This window comes from Schistocerca serialis, chromosome 2 (genome assembly GCF_023864345.2).
Source record: "Schistocerca serialis cubense isolate TAMUIC-IGC-003099 chromosome 2, iqSchSeri2.2, whole genome shotgun sequence".
Lineage (NCBI taxonomy): Eukaryota > Metazoa > Arthropoda > Insecta > Orthoptera > Acrididae > Schistocerca > Schistocerca serialis.
The window spans coordinates 630,621,662-630,638,050 of NC_064639.1; the positions used below are offsets into that span (position 1 = coordinate 630,621,662).

The 16,389-nt window shown below is 40.1% G+C and overlaps 2 protein-coding genes across 11 annotated transcripts in view; both read right to left on the minus strand.

Moving 5' to 3' along the window:
- LOC126457690 (uncharacterized) overlaps window positions 1-16,389 on the minus strand; it is a 358,927-nt gene that overhangs the window by 323,392 nt on the left and 19,146 nt on the right. For 5 of the 10 annotated variants that reach the window (XM_050094204.1, XM_050094206.1, XM_050094205.1 and 2 more), the window contains exon 1: window positions 2,348-2,503. The exons of 2 other annotated variants lie outside the window; for them this stretch is intronic. In XM_050094204.1, the coding sequence (XP_049950161.1) occupies window positions 2,348-2,375 (28 nt within the window). In that variant the 5' untranslated portion in view covers window positions 2,376-2,503. Of the gene's footprint in view, window positions 1-2,347; window positions 2,504-16,389 lie in introns of those variants that run through there. 3 more of the 10 variants (XM_050094210.1, XM_050094207.1, XM_050094200.1) reach the window with 3 other exon arrangements.
- Window positions 1-16,389, minus strand: part of LOC126457692 (uncharacterized) — a 92,795-nt gene that overhangs the window by 12,691 nt on the left and 63,715 nt on the right. The window lies entirely within an intron of this gene.

Below are 16,389 nucleotides of genomic sequence, written 5' to 3' on the forward strand. Positions count from 1 at the left end.
AATAAGTGGGAAGGTAAGACATAAGTGAGGGAGCACGTGTATGTGCGTAGCACATGTCCAAGAAAATATTTAGCATTAACGAAAAAAGCAGTATGGGCCAAGTTTATTCAAGCTTATTGCTAATCAAAAAGAGGCTACTGTCTATACTGAATATCATAATAAGCATTACATCGCACTGCAAGCAACTCATCGCAAAGTAAGAACCATATAGTAGTTTTATAATTGTGGTATACGCATGCCAGTATAATAGTATCTTTCTTGGAAAACTAGAATTGTCTTGTCAAACCAATCTTTACTGACCCAACCCGTTAGCCATCAACGTAATCGTATCCTCTTATCATAACTTCCGAAAAAGTGTCAAGTGAAGAATATAGTTAAAAGAAAAAAGGATCCGTTAAATTGACCACTCATTTTCAATCAAGTGGTTATTGTAATAGAAAGCTGTAGTAGCTACGGTTCTTTATATCGTGCAGCAACGCTATGCTAACGCAGCAATCAGTTGAAACGAAAAGTGATATAAGTGCAATACACGTTTGAGTGACAAACGTAAACTGGCTATCTTGTAGCCAAAGTAATTTTTCTGATTTTATGGTGTGTCCTGTAAATGATATATCTCTACACAACACTAGTATTGGCAAGAGGTATTTGCCCCGAAAGAAAAATTCTACGGCACTATTCGAATAGTATCAGATAAAGAATTAATTACTTCTGGTCACGACTAAATATTTTCAAAGAGACAGCATTATCGTGATTTGTGTGACGCATTAGAGTTTCTATGCAGTGTTGCTAGTCGCAGTTAAATTTTTTATTAAAATTATTTGATTACTAATTAACATCTTTAGCGTTTATTTTACTCGTGTTTTTTACATCTAACTTTGCGCAGGGGCATTCTGTTTATTTACCGCATTACCTTTGTTTCCAGCATTTGCGTGAATTCAGTGTCATTAGCTATTTACCAAATGTAGCTTTTAATCGTTTTGGAGATGGGAAACCTTTTATTCTGATTTCTAAATTCACCCAGACAACGTCCTACAGGAAGGCTGCCGCTCGTTGCCTCCCTTTTTTTTACATTTCTATCGTTGATGTACACTGCAAAACACTTGTGTAATAGTGATCGGTTTGTAACTGCCTAAGTTCTGTCGGTAAACATCGATCTTCGTATTAGATGCTTTGTTCCTACTGACTGTGCAGTTTTATACTCGGGAGAGTATCTGTGAGTAATATGTTATGATACAACAAGAATGTAATGTGGTCCCACTGGTTTACTCAGTTGCTTACTGCACTCTGTTGATGATCGATTCGGAAACAGCTTACAGTAGACGAGATAAGCTTCATAATAGCGAAGATTAAGAAGTGTTCATTCGAAATAAGGAATGCATTTTAAAGTCTACTGGATTCTTTTTTTTTTTTTTTGTTTTTTTTTGTTTCGACCATACAATCATCTTTCAGTGCATGAAATACTTTTTTTAACACCCTCTACGTAAATGATCCTTTGGTACCGACGGAAATTCCATAAGATATTTCGCGGACGACATTGATGTCTGTAGCGAGGTTGTTACGTTAAAAGACTGCAGGGATATGGAAATCTGCACTGCGCATAAACACGTGAAAAAACCCACAACACGTCATTTACACTGTTGGCGAAAATTCACTAAAACCAGGAAATACCTAGGAGTAATTGCACGAAGAGACCTAAAGTGGAACGACCACATAAAACTGGTTGCAGGAAATGCAGTTGCGAGTGTGAGAATTATTGGAAACGTCTTAATGAAATGAAATTCATCCACGAAAGAGATGGTTCTCAAAGCACAATGTCTGTAGGTTGCTGTGTCCGTCTCGTCCGTCTTGAATCGATAGGACTGAGATGGCAGAGAAGACGAAGAATGATTCTTTTGTTTAGTGAGTTCGAGGGCTTTACGAATATGCTGAACAAGCTCAATCTCCTCATCGTCAAACTGATATTCCACGACTCTAACAAGATTACTACGGGTGCACCTATAAGATTAATAAGGCTGTACCTACGATATATATATTTGTAATTGCTTGAGTCTCACTCTCAAACCATTCATACTTTTCATATAAGCAACACAAATACCTTTCGTCAACTATCTATGAACTACCATTGTTCACGAGCAAAGGATATGAAAAAATCGTCCTAGAACATTCCCGACCCTCTAAGGTGTTTTCCATTCCGAATTTTACGTCGCCAATTGCGGCAATAAAATGTACTTCCTCGATTGTACAAATAGCTTTTCAAACGGATCAATACATGAGAAATTATGTAAAATTGAGGTAAGGAAAAAATGTTTATCGTGAATGAAAGTTTATAAATTCTGTCAATACTTACCAGCAACAAGCAACAGAGAAGCCTTCATTGTACTCGACAGGACTATAACAGATGTCTGCGTTATATTTTCATTTATATATGTTTAGACACCCGATGCCATCACCGAATGTTATCGTCAAGTTCCCTTCTGATTTTCCGTTCCGTGAACTCTGGTTGCAGCAACTAGCAGCAGATTGACTTTCCTTGTACTTGAAAGGACGTCTTATCGTTCGCAGTGTCTAATTATAATCAACATTACAACTACAGCATTTAATAACACTTTTTACCGTTCTGGGTCATTTAGTTAGCTTCTTTTTTCCTTTCCTTCTTTTTGCGTTGTGTGACACTTTAATAGAGGCGAGGAAACGAAACGACAGGGTCTACGGAAATTAACTGCCACGGCACACCAACACAGTTGAGTTGATATTTTTACACACGTCTTATTGGCAATACTTGTCAAATCCGCAATGCGAAGACAAATTTCTACTAAAGCGATTTTCTAGAAATTGCTGATAATATGTTTTAGCATTAGTACAACTCAGTTTAGGCACAGGAGCGTAAGGAAAATTTTTTTTTCTCTCAATAAAGCATATCTTTTAATGCAATACGGCTCGAATCCTGATGAAAGGATATGAACAGAAGTCAGTGATCGTTTATAAAGTTCATCTTGCAGTCTAAAGAGCTTTCCATTTTGAAGAGGAAACTCTTGTGCCAAGAGGATAGTATTCCCAGGAACTCAAGCACCTAGATACTACAGTTTAGTTACCAATCTTAGAATCACATGACGGAGTGTACTCTAGAGACTACCTAAGCAGATTCCACCATCTTCTATTTTTTTATTGTTCTTAGACGTAAGGTTGTGTTTTGTGCAATATTTGTAATTTTTTCGAGATCTACACGTTTAAGTCTCGTATAATGCATTAACTCTATTTGAAATATATGGTTAATTCTTTAGTTACAGACTATTATGCCAAGTTATACATATATATTGCACTGGATTAAATTTGGGCGCACTCTATCGAATTGGCACGTAAAATTCTCCTCCTCAAAAAATCGTTTTGTGTGTAACGGGTAACAAACCGACGCCTTCTGTAGACACTAGCCGTCATATGAAATACAAGTTGCATTATTTGTTAGGATTCAGCCTAGCTACACAATTCCAAACGGAAATGGCAAATATTTGCTGTAACTCCAGAGAAAGGCACATAAAGACTCTTAGAAAAGACATCCTATATAAAGTATTGACGGTTACGGAATGCTGCGTCGGTCGTTCACCTTAATAAGAAATAATTTAACAAAGGACAATGCTGTGACTTGGAAAATAGGAAAACCTTCAATTTGGCAGAGAAAATATTGTAATGCAGGAAAAAACTGGAGTACAATGAAGTGGATAAGGAATAAGAAAATATTTTAAAGATCAAGTACTCATCTGGCTAGAAGCGAAAGTGTGTAAATTGTTTCGAATTACCACCTTGTCCCCTACCTTTCTGGTAGAGGGAAAGTCACCCAAGGAACGACTTATAGAGAAGGAGACGACGCGTCACATCTCACTAACACCTTCACAGAGGTACACATACGTATTTAACATGAGAAATGTTTAATTGTTTTGGGTTTTAGTGTAAATGGCATATTAGTTATAATACAGTAGAGTCACGTGAAAAGATTATGTCACATTGTCCTTAGAAAAATGAAGTGAAACAATTTTTTTAATGCTTTGAACCTCACATTTTGCAATAACAGATATAATGTCTGGTGTTATACCACAATCACTGGTTATACAATGTTACTTATAATCCGTCTTGACTGCTAAAATTATTTATTCACATGGATGGTTTCGGTCACCATCAGATCTGCAAATTTCGGTTACAGGAGTAACTCATCCATAAGCAACAACCTTCACATGCTGCGTCCTGTAACCGAAATTTGCAGATCTGAAGGTGGTTCTAGAGGCACCGAAACCGTCCACGTTAATAAACATCTTTACAATCAAGACGGATTATAAGTAACATAGATTTGAACCTCGTGCACAGTGATGTTGTGGGCCATACAGAGCTAAGATAATGATCAAATTCATTTGCACTACACTTCCCCAAAGGGGTTGTAACAAGACCAATACCCCTGGCTCTTCCTATGACTAACGAAGAAGTATGTAGAACACTTCACATCGCTTCACAGGGTTCAGACCTTGCAAACAGCAACCTACGATATCACTGTATGGTTTCACCAATCCTGCTACCTTTAACGTTCCTACTGCTTCTTTCAAATACTTGTATACTATCTTGTTATCAGTGGTCTGAGAAAGATATTTGGAGAGATTTTCTCCGTTAGTAAGACTATTTTTTCAGTGTCTTCACGAAGAAGACGAAATTAATAACATTAACAATCAAGTAAACAAAACAGTTTTATGACATTTTGACTGTTACCTGGAAGTAAACATGGCAGAGAGGACATTCTGTTAAGTGGTACTGAAGACAAATCGTCATAACGAACGGTACAGCCTTTCTCGCTTCGAGTGGAGAGATACCAAATCTCTTTCTGTTACTTCTCTTTAAACATCGCTAGGATTTCGTTTGTGGCTTAAGGAATATGTCAGGATGGTTGCTTTAAAAAAAAGACGCCACTGATATCCTACCACATCCATATCATAGCTTGTGTTCTATTTCTGAAGAGATTACCATATTTCCTCATGACGTGCTTGCTGCTGCACAAAAATATACTTCGATATCGATTTTTATTCCTCTGTCGCCTTGTCTCTAATGGACAGCACTCACGATTATATGTTACGGTCGTGGTCTGAAATAAATTTTGATTTTTGCGCTACTGCGTAATTTTTCAATCATCAGCTGATTCGTAGCGGTTACAGAGATGGATCATTTTATTTCATGACTAAAAATGTAGCAACTTATATCGTAAAACTGACTTCGGTTGGGAGCAAACCTGTTGCAAGAACGAGGAAACAAAAAATCCCGAAACATTGCATGTAAATGATAATCTGTGAAGACAGCAGCTTGAACTCTGATCCGTCGGCGGTGAGTCAGCCACTTCGGGCTCTTCCTCTAGCTGAAAATTCCGGTGTGGTCTCAAGGGCTCTGGACAGTATGTCGCACCTCACTATCGCTTCTCATCTGGAACCACCTCTTACTCTGTAATAAATAAGGGTACAGATATGTCAACAAAGATGAACTCTGTGAAAACTCCTGAAGAGGTCTTGTTAATCATTGTGGGTACAGCAGATGTCAGACACGCCCTTTCCTACAGAGCACACGCACTTCTATTCCTGCAGCCCCTGCAGAACATGAAGTCACAATTGTAAATTTCCTTTGACTACATCCCTATTAACAGTTCAGTATCAATTTTGATGATGAGTTTTCAAATGCTTCATCTTCGCCTGATTAGTAAATAAAGTGACGTGCTACTTGTGTACTTCTTACTAACAAGGGACAGCTTTGACAACGAATTTTTGGAACCGCACAAAACCATGTATAAAATAACACCTGATCACAGAAAAACCAGTGGTCTGTGTAATTTCCATGAAAAACGTTTCATTCTACAAAGAGCAGTATTTTAATAGAGAGAAATAAAGTAACAATATGTAAGTGAAAGGTAAATAGGGAACTGGAAGAATATTAACACGTAATTCAATGACGACAGTATAACAAGAATTTTCAGTCAACAGTGCAAAAATACTCTGCCTAAAGTAATCATATAGCTCAAAACACACATATCCTACATACCTGATAGTACTTATACTAATCCTCATTCTGCAGATGCTGGAGTGGTTAAAACAATGCGGACGAGAACAAAGACAACACCTCACTAAATCCACGTTTCTATGATCAATATCATCTACGTATTCAATCAGTCCAGTAACAAACGTGACATTAATTACATTTTTAAATGGTGATGTGGGTATGTCAGTGTCAAACAGGCTTTTCACCAAGTTTAGTGCAAAATATGCACATCCTCTGTTGCAGAAAGTTAGTTGTACATAACAGAGCGAAGTGCATAATGACAAACTTATGTGAATCTTCGCTTGTGTTTTGGAATATTGAAGTCTTACATAATCAGGAATCATTCTGATGTAGAGCTTATATTGGCGAAAGATGTAACCTCTAAGAGATGGTAGTGTTTCGTGCATTGTAGTGGAATATCTTCAGCATAACATCTTTACTTGGACAACTTGCACCTCGACGAGGACGATGCATATACCCTCACCATCAATTATGCAACAATATGTTCTTTTCACCTGCTGCGTGTTCGCAAAGGACTACAGTTACAAATCGTTTCATGTTGATCTTTGGTTCTTGTTCTAGTTTTGCTTGCCTCCGCATGAATGTATCGTGGGCAGGTTATTTCAAGTTCCTTTGAAACATAACGGGCAACAGTGACTTTTGCGACCTCAAAACAGATGTACAATTTATTTACTAATCAGTCTGTCATTGATAATACCACATCAATTGTGTATCTGTGGGTAGAGCATGACAGTGTTGATGGTGAAGGCATTTCGTAGTGGAATTGGCTCTGGTCACTGTTCCAAATATTTTCTCTCTCCACACTCTGCTCTCTCATAAACACCTTCACTTCATCCACATACCGTTGTGTCATCTGACGTTTACTATTAAAGGCTTGTTTCTATTTCTGTGTGACAAATATAGTGACATGCGATATTTAGCTTTAAGACTGTCGATAAGGGAATTCGAAGATTTGAAATTGTCCAAGTCATCCATTTTATACGCTTCTAGTGCCCAGATCTGCATATGCCAACAGTGAACAGTAGATCCACACGACCTCCCTCTATCTAATTGTGATACCACATCCTCTTTCAGAGCTTGTACTGTTTTCTATCAAATGATCTCCTGCTGCCTTTCACTAGACGCTCAATTTACAATTAACCGGTAATTTGCTATACTTTTAATGCCCTTATAATGTCTCACTAGTATGCTACAGGAATTGAAGCCAAGACTGCCACAGCCTTCTTCAGTGTTTTCTAGTCAGCTGTCGTCAGTATCTTCCAGTACACTGGATTTCGACGGTTTGCATGTAGATAGGTCGTACTCACTTTGACTGGACTGTTGCTGCTGCCCTAGAGATGAATGTCGTGTACTGATTGGACAAAAACCTTCAGCTTCAGGTTCTGCCTGTTCTTCCAAATCAGTATCCCTATCTTCATATTTTAATGTTTAACATCTTTAAATCACACCCAGTAGATCTATACAGGTGTGGAACTGTTAAATTCCTTAGCTTTCCTAGATTCTTTTAGATTTAATCAATTCAAGTGACTCTTGCAGGGTACCCTCGTAAACAAGGAAACGACCTCAAAACTCACCATGATTTGTCATAAGTTTGACGAGAAGACCACTGAACATTTTAGGCATTTCTTGACTTCGACGTATTTTCTTTTTAATGAAGAATACTAGGAACAAATGGAGGGAGTCCCCATGGGTAGCCTACTGTCACCGGTGGTAGCGAATTTGTACATGGAGAACTTCGAGGAGGAAGCCCTGTCGTCATCCTAATGGAAACCTACTTGCTTTTTCCGTTACGTGGACGACACGTTCGTCATCTGGCCACATGGTATGGATAAACTCCTTGACTTCCTTACACATCTAAACTCCATACACCCCAACATCAAATTCACTATGGAGACTGAAACGGAGGGTATATTACCTTTCCTTGACGTCTTGGTCAAGAGAAGGGCTAACGGCACCATAGGTCATGGAATGTTTCGGAAGACAACGCACACTGATCTTTATTTGCACGCAGACAGCTGCCATCACGCTTCACAGAGGAGTGGGGTACTTAAAACTCCAGTACATAGGGAGCGCACTATCTCTGATGCAGCGAGTCTACCCCAGGAATTGGAACATCTGAGAACTGTATTTCGAAAAAGTGGGTACTCAGAGTGGCAGATTAAACGTGCTCTCCGCCGAACCACTACAACAAAACCTGTGGAGTCGGAAGAAATCACGAGGGAGGAGGCAGGCACTGCGTTTATTCCATATATAGGCGCACTCTCGGGGAAAACCACCCGCATTTTGAAGAAACACCAGAACTGTGTTTTGTCCTCGGAATAAGACTCGTGCAACGGTGGGGAGCGCCAAAGATGACCTCGGTTTCAGGAAGGCCGGCGTGTATCAGATTCCGTGTCAACATGGCAAGTCGTATATTGGTCAGACGATGCGTACCGTCGAGGATCGATGCCGTGAACACCAGAGGCACACTCGACTGATGTATCGGAGCAAGTCGGGGGTCGCTGAACATTGTTTGTCGGAAAATCACGCTATGGAGTATGAACCAGCGAGTTTTCTGGTACAGACGTCGAGATACTGGGACAGCGTTGTTAGACAGGGCATCGAAATTCGCGCCAATGATAACCTCATAAACCGTGATTGTGGCTATAACCTTAGCAAGGCTTTGGAAACAGCGATTGGGTTAATCAAGAGTAAATCGAGCAAACGTATAGTTGTGACGACCACGGCGCACAGAGCCATCACACCGACGTCATCTCAGACGCCGTCGCTATCTGTTCCACCGCGTGACCGTGGCGCGGGGCGCGGACGGCGGAGGGAGTACGCCACGGGCGGAGGGAATTTAAATCAGCCGCCTCCGATTAATTTTTCCATTTCCGCTGCTACTATGAAACATACATCGCTCACGTATGAGACGGAACACTTAATAGAAGTATCGGTACGCACTTTGAAAAAGTAATGGGGTCCCCACATCCTTGAGCGATGTTTGTTTCACAATAACAGCAGATTTGCTGAGACTAATGAGACAAGATTTTCGCTTGTCATGCTTGATACGCAAATAGTTACACAACGGCGATCCTAATCCAACAAATCTGAAGTTAAGATTTACATGTTCTCTGTAGATAAAAGCTACACAGTGATGTTACGTCACCATCAATTTTTGTTTCTGGCGACATGATAGATTTACAATGTGTAAACAAACAATTTTTGTAAGTCATATTTTCGATCAGTGGATATTTGTGTTAGTTATCAATTGATTTTGTCTTGTATTGTGTGTTCTTGCGAGTGTGGTGGTGTGTGACAGTTGGTGAATTTTTGAGTCACTGCAGACTAGATTTACAGCTTGAAGTGCATCGTTCATCTAATATTTTAATTACGTTACTGTCGGCTGACAGTTATGGGAGTTTCAAGGATTGAGTTTTTCTTTTAAAGTATATTGGAAAATTAGAATAAATTGTTTAAATACTTGCAGTACAGAAAACTTTCCTGTTCCATGGTGTTAAAAGTATTTCTACCTGCCAAATATGCAATGTTGCTATAAGGATTGTATCAATTAGAGAAGGCCACTTTATTCATACAGAGTTCTATTTGAGAGCTGTCTTTTTCCATATCTCATTGCACACCACCGAGAACTATTCCATAGTTGCACTGTCGCTGGCTCCAGAAGCCAGGAATCACGTATATTGACAGGTTAACTTAATTTCTGTTAAAAATTTTAAATGAAAGAGAGATTCTGCTCAGCTTACTACATGACGGCAATATCCTGCCCTCCACTCACCAAACACGTTACAAGTTACATAATAAATTGACAGACCCGCTGTCACTGGAGAATACAAAGAAGTATCGAGATCCAAAGATTAAATGTAGGAGGCAGAGACCTTATCAATAATCACACAAAATCGTCTCTCGTGAATAGAAAGGACAACAACTGCTAAACATTATATACTGGTCCATTTGAAATAGGTAATGTTGAAAATGTTAGTGCTTCCTTGCTAGTATATCCTGGATAACCAAAATTAAAGGCTATAAACACTCCACTACTTAATGAGCAACTCCTAAAATGTTTTTGAATGTTTCTGTCCCCATAATGATGTATGTATGAATTTATTTTCCACGTTTTGTAGATGAAAGTCCATGTAACTCGACATTTTACATTTAGTACGAAGCACATGTGTACTTTGTACAAGTGTATGTATAAGTAGAATAGTGTGTGAACATACGCATTATTAACCAGTTGCCATATTGTGGCATAATCTGTAATGAGCTGTAAATACTTAGTGAAGTTGAACTTTTATGTCACTTAATGAACTTTGTCTCGTGTACATGTTGCTTAAACAACGTGACCTTTGAATGGTTCCAGTCTAAAGGAGTCACCACACATATTGCGATGTTTATATCATTGTGACAGCTGATGAACAGTTCCTGTTTCGTAAAATGTGGTCCGCCGCTGACGGATTCACAAGCGCATTGTCGACTGAACTTCCTTGACCGGCAGCAACAGACGTCCACACATCTCTTTCTTCAGGTCATCAAAGAAGTGAAAACCACGCAGAGAAGGGTCCTGGCTGAATGGAGCATGTTGCTGTGTTTCTCAACCGAATTGTTGAAGATTTGGCTTAGTCCGATTGGCAGTGTGGGGGCTTGCATTACCGTGCAAGAAGAGCATTCGGACCGACTGCCCGAGGTCAAATGGGAAATCCAAGACTAGAAACAAAAAATGGTTCAAATGGCTCTGAGAACTATGGGACTTAACATCTATGGTCATCAGTCCCCTAGAACTTAGAACTACTTAAACCTAACTAACCTAAGGACAGCACACAACACCCAGCCATCACGAGGCAGAGAAAATCCCTGACCCCGCCGGGAATCGAACCCGGGAACCCGGGCGTGGGAAGGACTAGAAACATCCCACACCTTGCGATATCATACCACCATCATACTTGCCTCCAAGACTCTTTCCTGGGAGCAATGGAGGCTGCAGCGTTCTGGATAAGACATAATCAGTGGTGTGATGTTCCAATAGTAGAAAGTGACCTTTTGCGGTAATGGGAAATCCAAGACTAGAAACATCCCACACCCTGTGATATCATACCAACATCATACTCGCCTCCAAGAGTCTTTCGTGGGAGCAATGGAGGCTGCAGCTTTATGCATAAGACATAATTAGTGGTGTGATGTACCAGTAGTAGAAAGTGACCTCTTGCGGTAAATATGGCAAGAAAAGGCGGTCTTTCAATGTGACTGGCTGATGCATTCGAAGGCTGTGCCCTAAACCACCACTTTTCTTCCTCCAAAACTTTTGGAAAGGTGCATTAAACTCACCTAACATTCTGGAATAAGTTTCTTTAAATAGAAGCCATCGCCAACTTCATTCGAAGTTCATAATTACAAGCGTAACTGAAAACAAAAGCTAAACGGAAAGACAAACAACGCTCTTCGGGCACTCAAGCGAAGTTATGGCCCCGTCTAAACAGATCAAATGTGCAGTCATGATACAATGACGTGCTGTTGGATGCGGACAATTATATTTCATTTTCACGCACAATTCAGTAAAATGTTAAGGAAATTTGGGGGTTAGTCATGGGACACGGACATGTTGCCTCGTGCGGTCATTTAAATCTTATTTCTGTGCACTAATAATGAGTCTAACACAGTTTCAGAATACATAACATGTAATCGGTTTATTGGGTCGCAAGATAAATTTCGTAAATAAGACAATAACTTGCGAATTGGTAAAACGAAGAGAATAATGTTTGTGACTTGTAGATTATACCATCCCGCAAAAGGAAATACGAGTAGTATTCCTGTAAAAGAATTGAACGAACTACTTAATTACGTGACACCAGCTCCTCGATTATGGTTGATAACAGCCTCCGGACTACTAATCAGCGACCTGCGACAGTATTAGAAGTCTGTATGTTGGTTAAATTATTAGAGCTCTAGAGAAAGCAGTTAGGTACCTCACACGTAATTCGCTCTCTGAGTGAATGTTATAGTTAGCATATCATCTTTAGTATCACCGAGGAAGTTAAGGGGATCAAACTTGAGTTTGGTTACTCCCCTATATTCCTTTCTTTGTATAATATGAGGCTTGAAATTACTATCGAGAATCTGAACGGTAAAAACCTTTAAACTATACGAGAATATCAATACAAGGACAATGATTTATATTCATTTACAAGGGCAAAAACATTTCCCGGAGGGAAGAGAAACTAAAGAGGAATCTGAAATACTTAATTCCCTTACCAGTGATTTCAGGGAAGTTCGGAAGTAGCCACAAATGAATGCATGATCATGTTGGGACAACTATGAATGGTGAGAGTAAAAAAGATGATTTAATGGTAAATAAAAAGAATCAAAACGTAGAATATGTCGCTCCTGATGAGAATGGCGCAGTCGATTAAAATGGAAACGCCGTAGACAGCGGATCTGACCTGCACCTTTCAAATGAAGCGACAGAAGACTGAATAAAAATATGATACTGCGCCAGATGAGATTTCGCCAAATGAAACCAATTGTGCGAAACATAAAGTTGTAGTGAAGCTAAACTAAAATTTTTCACCATAAACAAAAGTGTTGGGCGGGAATTTCACTAAGTATCATAGTAAAGTGAACGGTAGCATAAGTGAAGAAGCTGACACTTGTGACGGCGGGAACAGCTGTAATGAACAACGAGAAGGGAATGCATGCTACAGTGAACAGTCAGTGTATGAAATTAGTGAACCTAATTATAAGCAAAGTGAGTTTATTAACATACGTCATGCCATAGTATACGGAAGTTAATAATGCCAGTGAAGTAGAAAGAATTGCGAATAAAACTAGTAGTACAAATAATAGAGTTCAGTTCTCGTGTATTTACCCTGTGCCTGACGGGCAGAATAAGATTAGCAACGAAGCAGTGCTTCTTGAATCAGACAGTTAAGGTAAAACTAATGCAGTTTAACTATGAGGTTAGTCGTACTGTTGATACAAAAAGTGCAGTCAATGATCTGTGTATTATGAGTAGCTTTGTGAGATGAAATAGCGAAAGCAGCTGAGGGGCTAATACGCAAAACGACAAAGGGTATTAGAAACACTTGCACAACACAGGACATACTGGATTAACTGGAATACAGCCGGGAGACGTCGTCGAGAAACGACAATATTTCGACAGGAGCACAACATGCCGTTTTCAACGCAAAACTGCAGCAAGTAAGCGCTAAGCAACTTAACGTAATGCCTTGATTTTCACAGAAACGTCGTAATGATAACACACACACACATACAAACAAAGGCGTAGAGACACTGTAATCACTCGGGCTATTACAACCAAAAGTTAGCGACGTCAGAAATTATCTATAACGATTATTAAAAACCAACGGTGAGAAGCGTAAGCTCTGTCACGTTGTTTTATGAAAAGCGACAGAGCCGGATTCCATGCAAATTTTAAACAAAAATCAGCATGCCTATTAATGATGTGTCTTGCTACTTCAATTTCAACAGCTTCCTTAAGAACATACAATGTAAGTAGGCTGTTTAGGTTTTTTAATTGGTAACGCCACCTCTGTATGAAAATCACTGGCTGTGCTGTGTGCAGTCTGTGGCTGCTTTGCATTGTTGTAATACTCGCCATTGTAGTGTTGGGCAGCGGCAGCTGGATGTGAACAGCGCGTAGCGTTGCGCAGTTGGAGGTGAGCCGCCAGCAGTGGTGGATGTGGGGAGAGAGATGGCGGAGTTTTGAAATTTGTCATGAACTGCTATATTTATATATGATGATATCAAGGTAAATACATTGTTTGTTCTCTATTAATATGTTTCATTTGCTAACTATCCCTATCAGTAGTTAGTGCCTTCCATAGTTTGAATCTTTTATTTAGCTGGCAGTAGTGGCACAAGCTGTATTGCAGTAGCTTGAGCAGCGAAGATTTTTGTGAGGTAAGTGGTTTGTGAAAGGTATAGTTTAATGTTAGTCAGGGCCATTCTTTTGTAGGGAATTTTGAAAGTCAGATTGCGTTGCGCTAACTAAATATTGTGTGTCAGTTTAAGCACAGTCATGTAGAATTGTTCAAAAGGGACGTTTCAACAACAATTGGAATCTTCGTACTGTTATGCTTCATAGGATAACAGTTCCAAAGACAAAGTTCTCCAATGGCGGGTTTGCTCTCCTGTTGTAATCGTGTGCCACTTATGCTCAGTACGCCGGCCCTCAATTGTCCTCATCGACTTACCAATAAAGGATGACTTCAACTACAAGGAATACGGAAGACACCCACCTTTCGCAAACCATGATCATCCTCTACAAATCCTAAAGGGACACTGGTTTAACATGGCGATCCAATGACGAGCTTCCCACCAGATCTCCGCAAAATACGATCAATACTGACAGAAATGTTTCCCACGTAAGGCAAAATTATCGTAGATTTTGATACTAACTCGGTGTCATCATAACTCACCTGATGCATAGTTGGCCGAAAACGCAATGCACGTCTGATATGTCTTACACTAGAACCATTCTGACAAAAGGTGACCTCGAGATGCGCTAACTCAGCTGACATACTCTCAGAGTCTGGGATACAATAGCCCTATGAACTAAGGTAAGAAGCGTCGCTTCACCTTGAGCAACTTGGTGACAACTGTCAGCCTACAGATACAAGTCAAAGCTAGTCGGCTGCCTACCTTCAGCATGACCTATCGCACAACCCACTTTCCTTGTGACCAACACATCAAGTAAGGGTACAAAGCCACCCTTTCCCATCTCCATCAAGAGCGGAATATTCGGGTGGATTGAATTCATGCTCTCTAAAACGTCGCTAAAATTTTTCTCTACCATGACGGTTAACAACAAAGGAAACCTGCCTTTCTTTTCAGACATGTAGACGACATTTTTGTGATTTGACCTCGTGGAAGTGAAAATTTCAGCAACTTTTTAGAGCACTTCAATTCACTCAACACGATTATTCGTCCTTTGATGCTTATGGAGAAGGATGGTTCAAATGGCTCTGCGCACTATGGGACTCAACATCTTAGGTCATAAGTCCCCTAGAACTTAGAACTACTTAAACCTAACTAACCTAAGGACATCACACACACCCATGCCCGAGGCAGGATTCGAACCTGCGACCGTAGCAGTCTCGCGGTTCCGGACTCCAGCGCCAGAACCGCTAGACCACCGCGGCCGGCGGAGAAGGATGGCTGTCTTCCCTTTCTTGATGTGTTAGTCAGAGGAAGGTATATGGTACGTTGGGTCATTCTGATGATTGGAAGCGTACTAGCTTAATCTTGTATCTGTAGGCTGACAGCTGTCACCATCTGCCTCAACCAGAAAGGATACTTCACACCTTGATTCACAGGACGCATGCAATCTCAGACATGAGAGTTTTTCAGCTGAGCTAATCAATCTCGAAATCACTCTTCGTCAGGTTGGTTACAGTGAATGACAGATCAGACCTGCATAGCGCTCTTGGCCATGTGCACTCCCGGTGAGTGGTGATAATACCGAGGTAGCACCAAATTATATGGCCTTTTTGACCTACATTGGGACCATTTCTATGTGTATTGGTCGTAGTTTGCGGAGATATAATGTGACACAAGTTTTTCGACAGTCATCTAAGGTCAGTGTACTTTCGGTTTCCGTAAAGGATCACCTGGGTGGGGAGCATGACGCTTGCTCTCCTTGCATTTGTGGCATATTGGTGAGACAATCACGTCTGTGGATGCCTGGATAGAGTTCATGCTTAACACCTGGCGATTATCATTTCACTATCGATAACTTCTGAGTGTGATGTCACCGTTAAGAATTACATATTTTTTTGAAATATCTCTTAACATTGTTTTAGGGTACTGGTACGCTGAAATATCGATATTAGATTTTACAAAAATGGTGCAAATGGCTCTGAGCACTATGGGACTCAACTGCTGAGGTCATTAGTCCCCTAGAACTTAGAACTAGTTAAACCTAACTAACCTAAGGACATCACAAACATCCATGCCCGAGGCAGGATTCGAACCTGCGACCGTAGAGGTCTTGCGGTTCCAGACTGCAGCGCCTTTAACCGCACGGCCACTTCGGCCGGCCTTAGATTTTACAGAGAGATGTAAAGGGAGTCAGCAAATGAATGTGTAAAAGTATTATGTTTGTATGCAAAGCTCTTTGATGTAAATGAATTGATAATCAACGATAAGGAAAATGTTATTGCCATTTAATTAAAAAATTCGAATAGCTGTAACCACCTTACGACAAATTTTCATGGTTAATATAATAAACAAATGTGTAGAATAAGATGAGGAGAAGTACAAAGTGTTTTACGAGACCAATTGTGGAGGTGACTTTGGCGA